We start from the raw sequence: 11,522 nt of genomic DNA, 5'->3' as shown, positions 1-11,522 counted from the left end.
TGTAAGGATATATATAAAATAAATAAACAAAATTTTCTTTTATTTAAAACTTGCGGAAAAACTTATCCTTACAATGCAAATGCATATGAAAACTATGTTGTTATCTATTCCTAAGCAATCTATCACAACTCTTAAGCAGTAGCTCAAAAATTCTGATCACCGAACCATGCGATTGAAATCTATCTTCGCGATCAGAATCAACATATACTTCCTTTAAGTTTCTTCACATTTCTTTGATTCTTAAAACATCAACATGTGACCCAGTCACATCATGTAACAAGAATCTCCTAATAGAAACTTAACAGAGTTAGATAGTGGACTTTACCTGAAGTAGAGTCAAACTTCTTGACTTGATCAACCTTATGATCTTTCAGGTAAATAGGCAGCTTCGCAATCAATGCCCCTTCCTTTGGCAAGAGAAACATATGGACTCTTTGGGAATGGTGTACTGGGCTATCACAGACTTGCCTTTCTCTTTACCATTTGGTCAACCGAGTTGACTATGACCAATCCCTTTCCATTGGGAAGCGAAAGCTTTTCTGGATATCCAGTGTTACCATTTTTCAAAGTCCATGGAAGTTTGGGAAGTTGATCTTCTAATCAAATTTGCTTTACTAGTCCTCCAAATCATTGCTGATTCAGTAGCACCAAGCAAATAGATATGATCATTAAGGTTCATGTCATAGTCTGTTTCATAGTAGTCCCAAAGGAACTCACTATGTGACTTAGAAAGTGATTTGAACATCCAAATTTCTCAAGACTTTGACACCCAACTCTCCCGGCTTGTCAATATGTGACTTCATCTCCAAGATGTGATCACACATAGACCTTGCTTGCCATTAGGGCTTGAGTGACCTTGAACTTGTGGGTTAGGGAGAATAATTGGAGGAGGTGGAGGAAGTAAAGTTCCAAGAGATTTGGGAATATTATAGATGTCTGAGCTAGACATCTTTTGGGAGATATTCAAGATAGTTGATTTAAAGTCCTTAATATAACGCCCAATATGAAATATTAAGGCTAGGACCCAACACAATATTTTATAACTTGGAAGAGGGATGCCGTAATCCAGGCTATAAAATATTTGAAGGCAGGTGAATGACGATTCACCAATTCCCACCATGAAAAACGAAATAATTTAATTAGGTTTTTAGTTGGTTTTGAAACTCCTAGATCTTTTTGAGATTCATTGAACTTTTTCAATGGCATGTTTCAATCTCGAGTGTGCCCTTCAGGTTTTGTGACTGGGATGCTGAGGATCACAAAACAAGGTGTGAAGTAACCATGCAAATATACTTGGTACCCTTAATATTTACCCCTCAATCGATGTGCCGGTTAACCACACGAGCTCCATCGATACTATGATAAATATTAAGTTACCCTTTGCCTACCTTGTTAAATCCAGGTTAGTGTGCCGGTTAACCACAAACGCTCCACTAACGATTTAAACAAAGTACAAAGTGTAATTTCATGGATTAGCACCTTATTCACATTTTCCTAAGTAACTAAGATTGAGAATTAATAAAAGGTTTAGTTACTTAGTATTTATCATTAATAATTTTAATGAAGGGAGAATTATAGTCCTTGTCCTACCTGTTCGGCTAACGACCCTCCACCAGTCAAGGAAGCGGTGGGTGAGAGTGGACACCCATTAAGCTGCCATTTTATAGGCAACAACCTTATACCCCCCTTATAGACCGGCTTCGTGAATGAGGCCTACTAATGGTAATACTGAGTTTCTCTTATACACACACACACACACACACATATATATATATATATATTATTAACTTATAATATTATAAAGTATAAGGGTTGAATTTTAACTTTTAAAATTCTAAGGGCTTAACTTGGAATTAAAGTATTCATGAGAGAAACTTTACAAATTCCAAAACTTGAGGGAAAGTTTTGAAAATATTTAAACCCATTTAATTCCATAACTTATGTGTTTAAAGTAGTTTTAATTAAAACTCTTCAAGTTCCATAACTTGAGGACAAGTTATGGAAGACTTTAAACTATTAAAGAATGTAACTCTTCTTCTTTTGTAACTTATGGAACTAATTAAGGTTACACATTTTTATTATTTAATGAAGTGACTCTTGAACCTCCATAACTTGAGGACAAGTTATGGAGTCATAAAACCATTTAATGAGGACAAGACTCTTCATTTTGTAACCTTTGCCAACTTTTATGAGTTTTAAGAAACTTAAATGTGACTTTTCATGTAACTTGAGGACAAGTTACACAAACACATTTTAGAATCCACTCTTAGATTAAAATGGATCAATGACACATAATCAATCAACCTTTTCTATTAGTCTAAGCAACTCATATGAACAAGATAATTGGAATCAAACTTTTCATGTAATTAGCATAACACTTAAACTAATACAAACCATGAATCTATTGACAATTATCTTTGAAATTAGATTAGTATGAACATTACCACATCAAAAATAAGTTTATAAGTCCAAAAACAGCTTAGGGTAATGTTCCTAGTCCAATTCCAGCCAAAACAGTCGAATATATGCTGTCAGGGGGTCCAACTCGTCGAGTGTATGAACCAACTCGGCGAGTTGGATGCATTTTGCCTTGGGCTCGTCGAGTCCCTTCATGGACTCGGTGAGTCTGCTGTTCAGACAGCAACAAAATTCGATTTTTCAGCCATTTTTGCAAGTATAACAAGAAAACAAGCCTAGGCTCTGATACCACTGTTGGGTTTTGAGCATTCTAACACTCCTAAGTGTACATACAACCCTAAATACCTTGGATCTATGTTTTCTCTATTATACATGCAAATATGAATATCCAAGGTATTATACTAACTAGCATACAAAAACTTTGATTCATATGAAATATAACAAGTTAGAATACATACCTCTTTGATGTAGAATGACTTCATGAAGCTTGAGTGCCTAGTGCCCCAAGTGTGACACCTCAAATGGTTCACTTAACATCATATGCTTTTGGAATAACTTGAGAGAACATACACACTTCATGAAAAACGGCTAGCCCTCATGTTCATACTCTTGTGGCCGATTTTCCCAATAATATGATCTTTATATAGTGTCACAGTTAGGGTAAACCCTAATTGTCATGGTTTTCCATTTCCTTGGATCCATGGGTTCAAATACACCATGGAGCACCCATGGACCATCCTATGGGTTTTAGCCCAACTTGATAATCCATGAAGCATTAGCCCACTATAAAAATGGATGATTTACACAATCAACCCATATATTTAATTAGTCTTCTTTTGATCACTTAATTAATTCCAAACTAATTCTTGATCAATACTAATTAAATAATCTTATTAATATATTAGAACTTATAATATATTAATAAACCTTAAGTATTATTTCTCTCATTTTAGTCTATCCAAATGCATGATGCCATGCAACCCAAATAGACCATGCCGGGTCGGGTCAAGTCTTACCAATTATAGTTATGGACTTAGACATTAATCCAACAGCTAGCACATAAACATATCAGGTAGTAGCAAACCTAGATGAATATCACAAAGACAATCATCTAACATACAACTCCTACTGGTGGGCTGACATTGTGGCCGTAGACCCACCGCTACTGGAAGGTAACTCACCTCACACTGCTGAAGTCCCGTAGACACAATCCCACAATGCTGAAGTCCTGCTGACTCATCCCCAGCTGCTGGATGACAGATTCCCGAACTGTCAACACCAAAATAACACCCAATTAATAATTGGGTCCCACTACATAACCATAAGTACATTCTTTGGGTAATTACTACATTACCCCAAGCTTGGCTTTATGCAAGCCCAAGGCCCAATCCAAGGCCTAAAAGTCCAATTATGGCTCAAAGCCCAGTATATGGCCCAATTTTCCAAATTGGGCCCAAACCTTTACAAGGTCTTACCATAAGGCCCAACCATTTATTCCAGTCCAACCTTTGACAGTCTTATGGTCCAATATCATATAATCATTAAGGCCCAAACTATGGCCCATCTATGGCCCAATTTTCCAAATTGGGCCCAAACCCCTTACATGGTCTTACCCTAGGCCCATTAAACTATTCTAGTCAAATTGCTTAACTATGGATAGCCCGTTAATAACCCAATCATCAAGGCCCAATAGAGCGGCCCAACAATAAACCCAAGTGAAATTAGGGTTTCACATAATTAGGGTTAAGTTTCCTACTTAACCCATTAAGGACTTAATCCTCTAAGGACTTAATCCATGAAGTCCAATATCGCTTAGATTAATCCTTGCTAATGATTATTATTTAATATCTCACGTTATTAAATAATTCCCGCGTGTCCCGGTTAATTCCCCAAATTAGGGTTTTCCAATCCAAATATTAGCCCATTTATCAATTTGTTGGCCTTTTATGTCAATTAGGGCTTTATTGGGCCTATTAGGCCCACTAGAATATCATTAAGCCCATTAGGGTTTTCACTAAGCCCATTAGGCTTCATTGGGCCCATTAGGGCTTCTTTGGGCACATTAGGGTTTCAAGCACCCCAAACGAGTCAACACAATCCGGCAAGGCACACCGCCACCCGACACGGCGGCCGGTGGCGGCAGCCACCACCCTACGGTGGTGGTTTGAGTTTCTTTTCATTATTTTTCTTTCCGGTTACATTTTACAATGCTAATCTCTAAAATAACACACACACAACTAGGCTAAACACATACACACACAACCACCTGTGGTGGCCGGCGGTAGCGAGTGGCGGCAGCCACCACCCTATGGTGGTGGTGATGCCTTTTCGAGCAATCCAGTCAACACCCACACGCATCATCACGCCTTCAGCTTGGAGAGGGAAGCCAACCACCCATTTGGTGGCGTATGGCGGCGGCAGTGGTGATTTCACGTCGGTAGCCACCACCTCGTGGTGGTGGCGGTGGTTCCTTTGGGTTCCCAGTCGAACAGCCTCCCCCACACCCGAATCTTGAAGCAGAATCACACCCACAAGAACTCACGAAAAACTGTAGCAACGATTCACGGTGGTGGCTCGACTGGTCTCGGTGGTTTTGGCTAGAGCGAGTCGCCGACGAAGGGAAAATAGCGAAGAAGGGTGGTGGAGATTTCCCGGAAGCTTGGAGGTACCGGTGATGTGGCTGACGATGGAACCGAAGAGAAGAAGCGATCGGAGCTGCCACGTTCCCGACGGAACAACCCAACAGCGGCAACAACCGAGCGGTGATCGATCGTCAACGGCTCCATTTCCATCGGAAAGGCGCGATGGCAGATGTAACATCCGGACTGGATGGTTGAATGCTCCCGTTGACGGCAGCGCCATAGGCTGGACTCAACCGTCGCTTGGCGGCCATGGATGGTCGGAAGTAGGCGAAACCGATGATGGCGGCTGACGGATACCTGGCGGCTGTGAATAAGAACTAGGTTTAGGGTTTTTAGCATGGTAACGGGTGAAGTAAGGTTATATACCTGGTGCTACTAAACATCATGCCATATTGACATAAACAGTCCCTTCTCATGACATTTCCTTTCAAAATAAGGCCAATATTTACCATTTAAACCCTCAACATCAAAATCCATTACAAATTAAGTCCCCTAAATTACCAAACAGCCCCCATCTTCTAAAATATTTACAATTCAGCTCCTTATGTTACCCCTTTTTAACCCTAATATCTTAATTATGGCATATTCAGCCCTTCCACCTCTTTCACTTTCAAATTAAATCCAACTAATTACCACGGAGCCCCTGTCTTCATAAATATTTACAAACTGAGTCCGGAATTCACACTTTTAACCCCCAACTTCTAAAATTATGACAATTAGCCCTTCGAGACCATCCTTTGCTATATAATTATTTATTTTAGGGCTTCTATTCGTTCATTAATTTGTTTATTTATTTAAAAAATAAACAGGGTGTTACATTGTAACTCATGTAACATTGTAACACATTCTTTCAAATCAGAGGGAGTATATCCAAAGAGTTGCTCCAAAGCATTGTAACATACTGTAAATTCTGTAGAACAAATGTAATACATTAGAACAAAGAATCACAGCTATTTTATCAAAAAATATATATAATAATAAGAGAATATACAATTCTTACCCATGGATGTGAATTCAGTTTGAGCATGAATCTTGAATGATATGCAACTGATGCAGCCATCATGGAAGGTAAAAACTTGATGCAACCATAGTCTAGCAAGCTTAATTCTGCCAGATAATAGTTCAAGAAGTGTAATTGTAAATTGGGTGTCTGTAAAATGCAAAAACACACACACACACACAAATCAACAATTACATAATGACCCACAATTTAGGAAGAAATAGAGTTGTACATGTAACATCCCGGCTCCCAGGTATGATATTTAATTTATTTTATTCCTTTTTTATAGGGAAACTCGATGAGTTGGAAGAACCAACTCGCCGAGTAGAGAATATTATGGCCGCGGGATTTTAGAGTCTACTCGATGAGTAGGAGCTGAGTGAGAAAACCCTAATTTTCAGGGTTTGTGTCCTATTTAAAGGACCTTAAGCCTTCATTTCCGCCACCCTTGTCACCTTAATACCCTGTGAGAAACCCTAATTGAGCTATAACGTTGTGTGTGAGAAAGAAAGGCTAATATCGTGAGTTTTAGTGCATTATTGGAGGAAAGTTGAAGAGCAAAAGACTTTGGACGAGAAGGAGCTTTTGGATCCGGTGTTCATTCATTCCTAGCATCTCTTTGAAGGTAAAAAGTCTTCATCTTGCTCATTGTTTGGTTAGATCTCTTTTTTATGGAGTTTAGAGCCTTTTTTCCATCCTTCCTGGAGTTCTAGATTGTTGTGAGCTTGTCATGGAGTTGAGACTCCAGATCTGGACATATTGAAGTCCCATGAGCCTAAAGATCCAAGCTTTATCAAGCTTTGGGCAAGCTTCCATGCATGAAGACCTTGATAGAGTTTTTTTTGGAATTTTGAGCCCTAGATGCCATGCATGAACGTAAAGCTTGAAACTTTACGTGATAATTCAGCCTTAGAGGGCTAGATCCAGAGTATGAGACCTTATTTCTGCTTAAAATCGTCTGAATGAGAAAATGCACTGAAGGGACTCGACGATTTAGTGAACTGACTCGATGAGTCGGTTAGGGTTTTCCCCGATGAGTTTGGATGCGTTGTAACTTGGCGAGTTGGCGAGACAACTCGACCAGTTGAGTTGGACTTTCATGATATTTCTAAGAAAACGAAGGAACTCGACGAGTCGCATAGATGCACTCGAGGAGTTGAGTCAACATGGACTGTTGACTCGAGTGTTGACTTCTATTGACTTTTAGGGTTGGTCAAGACATGGATTATGGAGACCATGGAGGGGTAAAATGGTATTTTACCCTTTCTAAGAGTTAGATAAAGAGGTTAGCTTAAATTATTTGAGTTGAGGTTATAAGTGTTAATTAGAGATGATTATGACGTATAGGCAAGGATTAGATCGTTCGAGGGGTACGAGGTTTACTTGCTTACTTACGAGGTGAGTCTTCTCACTATACTTACCATGAGTGGTAACTTTTATGACTGCAGGGTCATGTATGCTTATATTGAGTATTAGGATCTCCTGCATTATGTCTTTGTGATTTATGTTGTGTATTATTCCGAGCTTATTTGAGTTAGGACTGGAGGGTCCAACCCGAGTTATGGGACTGGATGGTCTCCACTGAGACACATTGACCGAAGGGTCTTTATCGAGACATAGCCATGAGAGGCTAATGAGATGTGTGTGGTATTTTGGGGAACTCACTAAGCTTCGTGCTTACCGTGTTGTGTGATATGTGTTTCAGGTACTTCTCAGGATCGCGGGAAGGCGCCAGCTTGATTGTACACACGAGATGGAGTTATGTTTTTGAGGATCCTAGATTTTTATGCAAACATTTACGAAACTTTGTTTTGATAATTTGACACTTGGGGTTTTTGTGAAATGTGTTGATGAGAATTATGTGATTTTAAAACGAAAAATTTGTTTGAAAATTTACGGTGTTACAGTACATCATAATCTTCTTGAGCAATCCTAGTGAATCGTCTAAGAAATGTTTTAACTGTTAGTTTCCCATTTCAAATTTTGGGGTTTTTAGCACATCGACTTCCATCCTCACGAATTCTTGCTTCATGTATGTGTTATCTGTGATGTAACAGAAATCTTCTGTGAGATTCGAAGTTTAAATTCACATGTTGAAAGTGAGTCATCTCCATGGTGATGCTGAAACCTGTGCGTCTAATAATTCACAAAACCACTCTCCTCCCAGTTCCAGCATGGAATTTTCCCGTAAAACTGATTTTCTTTTGAGATGTAATTCCATAAGCTTAATCAATTTGAGAAGCGTCCATTTGAAAACAAAAAAAAAAAAAAAATCAAACCTCGAATTGCTTGCTACTTGAAGGAGGTACCACCGTTCTTGCTGTTTCTCTTTTTCGTCTGCCGGACGGAAGCAAAGACGTCGGTCGAGAGGGATAGAGAAAGGTGAAGATCAAAAGGTAAATCAAAGTCAAATAGAAGGTACCGAAATCGAGTATTCATAGGGTTTTCCATAACACGGATTCCTTGATACCCACCTGTACTTTCTAGGGTTCCGAAGTGAAGAATGGTTTGATCCGATGGAACTTCAATCGTCGTCCTCTTCTCCACCGGTGACAAATAGAAATGCATATGGAAGGGAAGGCGATAGAGATGACCGAAGCAGACGTCGGTGACATCTATGCGTCGACTGCTTTGATAGTAAGGCGGTGGACTAACGTGACTATCCCAAAAGGAAAAATCGGGAAAATATGAGAGGGGATAAAGAGAGCGGTGATGTAAGCATCGAGAAGTAATCATGCAGACCAAAGTAACCGAGGTTGACGGATTAACCCGATGAATAGTACCTGGGTCAAGTGCTCTTCACAAGGGAACTCTTTTTTAATCTATATATATAACTAATAAAAATCTAATAAATTGAAAAATCTATATATAAAGTAAAATAGTTATTTCAAGCGTCTATATATATCTATAAAGAAAACCATCCAAAAATACAATATTTGCAAAAATAAATTAGTTGCACTAAATTTAAGAAAACAATACCATCTTTTAGGTTTTTTGAATTATTTATCTTCTCATTTAAATAGAAAGCTATATTTGAGGGGAGAGAGAACTTTACATTTTTTTTCATGTTTTAAAATTTGAAGTTCTTGTACATTTCAAACTTTAAAAGTAGAAGAAACATTTGTTTTTTCATATTTTTTACTATTTTATTCTTCAAAATATATATAGTTTTATATTTTTAAGTTATATAGTGTAGTTGTGACATAATCCAATCTATTTATTTTGTCACCATTTATGCTACCAAATTAAATAATGGACATATTAAAGTATTCGGTTCATTGTTATTATTTCTTTAACGTAGTACATCCATAGTCCAGTTTTTTACTACATAAGCGACAGTGAACAAGAAAATCTTTATTAGGAGATCAACTGTTGATGGATACATATTCATTTCCCAATTGAATAATGCCATATTGATCAATAGCTGCTAACCAACGTATAGTTGAAGTTTGAACAAGAAGTCTTTTTACGTAATAAAGAAGAACTAAACCCAAACGTCGAGTTCTCTAAATTAAACACCAGAAAGTTATCTTCCATCTGAAAGGTTCCGATCACGATTGCAGGTTCAAAGGATGCACCACCGTCCACTAGTGCCAGACATGCAACATCTGGTGTCACTTGCTTAATGGAGTTAGCCGCGGACATTGTCCACTTCTTTCCTTCCGGTAGACTAAAATCAATATCAGGAACTTTTAAGGATACTTGTGTACCTTTTGTGGAACTGCTAAAGCAAAGGCCAAAAGGTGGGACTGGAGTTGCCTGAGGGATACGTTTTGTAACCATTGCAAACCTTCGAACCACAGGATTATAAATGTCAGTTCTAAGAATGGTGTAAGGCTCGGTTGTACTAATCTTGGTGATGGCATCTGCCGGAATAGTAATGGATCTCTTTTTGATTACAATGTTATTCACACCTATATAGTATCCAAAAGAATCTGGATGGTTTATCAATGGAGTATAAGAAAGATAACTCCTTACGTCAACAGTTGATTGGGGGAGAAGGTAATAAGGACTATCTCCATAAAGTAGAACCCCAAGAGCAGACAAGGTGCTAGGCAAACATAGACCTATTACTCTTCTAAGCGGGTCAACTAAACGAGCTGGTAAGGCATAAGGCGAAGATGAAAGTGCCATGACACCTGTAACATTTGCAGGGAATAATTGAAGTGATGAAGAAGGAGCACACGCAGCATTCGGGTAAGCGCCATATATTCCAGTATACACATTTCCACCATTGCTTTCATTGAAAGTGAAGTCGTCATAGTTGAGCTGGGCCTGGACACACGATGCATCAATGGGGTTGACCACATTGACTGGGCACGTACATTCTCCCCAACCAGGTAACGTTGACGTGTTGGTTTCTCGTGGACAGTAAGGATTCTTGTATGAGAAGGAAGTTCGTACTTCGGTGCACTGATATTCTTCACAAGAAACAGGAAAGGCACATTGTGTGTCGGCTGGGCAACTGCCTTGATACATGTTCCATTGTAAGGAACAAGTGCGCCATATAATAGGAGCATCTATGTCTATGAGGAGATTTTGGCTTAAGAATTGCATGTTTACGTAGGCTGTCATGACTTGAACACTATAAAGAGGCTTAGAAGCATCGGTATGTTTATGTATTGGAAGAACTACAGAAGTGTAAGGTAGTGCAGCTAAGGCTTCATGTTCAAGAGAGATGAAGGATAGAACGACTACAATTATTTGTAAAAGCAAACGCATTTTCGAATATTGGTATATTAGAGTGTAGTTACTAATGATCATCAAACGCATTTATATAGACTTCGCAACGCCAAGTCCTTTCTCATGTTGGGCTTTTAAGACCTAATGGAAGTTAACTACTAATAGGAGGACTTAATTTTGCCATAGTTTAATAATAGTAATAATAATATCTATTAAATGACTTTCAATATCATTTAAGTGTATACTATATGATTGGTTCGGATTCATTAACGTAATTATGCAATCGACCACCAAACGTTGCCCTAACGAAATAAAAAGTCAATCGGCCCAATTAGTATCATGACATAATCTTGTAATCTAATCTTTTAGAACATGGCCATGTATTGGCACCGAGATGATTAAACTTAAAATTCCCGTTCAAATTGGCTGATCTTTAATCTTTTTTTAATCTTAGAAGAATCATATTTGACTTTTGGAAACAAAATTTAATGGGTATGAGTTTATGTGACCAGCTCGAGAAATGATATATAACGCCACGGATTATATCCACAAGATCTCACACATTTCCTATATTAACTATTCTATTTAATCTTGTCATCTTTGTTAGTTATATGCAAGAAAAACGACAAAGCCAATTGTTTTCTGTACTATATATACAACAATACGTAGAGATAACTGAAAATTTATTTTATATTTTTGAGCATCAAGGCAATATATTAAAACAAAGCACTAGCGAGGAGCTAGAAGGAGTTACAAGACATACAGAGAAGGGTTTTACA

At 38.3% G+C, this 11,522-nt stretch overlaps 1 protein-coding gene across 1 annotated transcript; it reads right to left on the bottom strand.

Moving 5' to 3' along the window:
- Window positions 1-9,319: 9,319 nt before the first annotated feature.
- LOC145115717 (chitinase CLP-like) lies at window positions 9,320-10,818 on the bottom strand. Its single transcript, XM_079052071.1, has one exon. It carries the CDS (start codon window positions 10,780-10,782, stop codon window positions 9,478-9,480), a length of 1,305 nt encoding a protein of 434 aa, XP_078908197.1. The 5' UTR covers window positions 10,783-10,818; the 3' UTR covers window positions 9,320-9,477.
- Between the last annotated feature and the right edge of the window lie 704 nt (window positions 10,819-11,522).

Source organism: Lactuca virosa, chromosome 5 (assembly GCF_052849685.1).
Source record: "Lactuca virosa cultivar CGN04683 chromosome 5, Lactuca_virosa_CGN04683_v6, whole genome shotgun sequence".
NCBI lineage: Eukaryota > Viridiplantae > Streptophyta > Magnoliopsida > Asterales > Asteraceae > Lactuca > Lactuca virosa.
The sequence above is the reverse complement of the archived record's forward strand: the minus strand, read 5'-3'. Positions and strand labels throughout refer to the sequence as shown.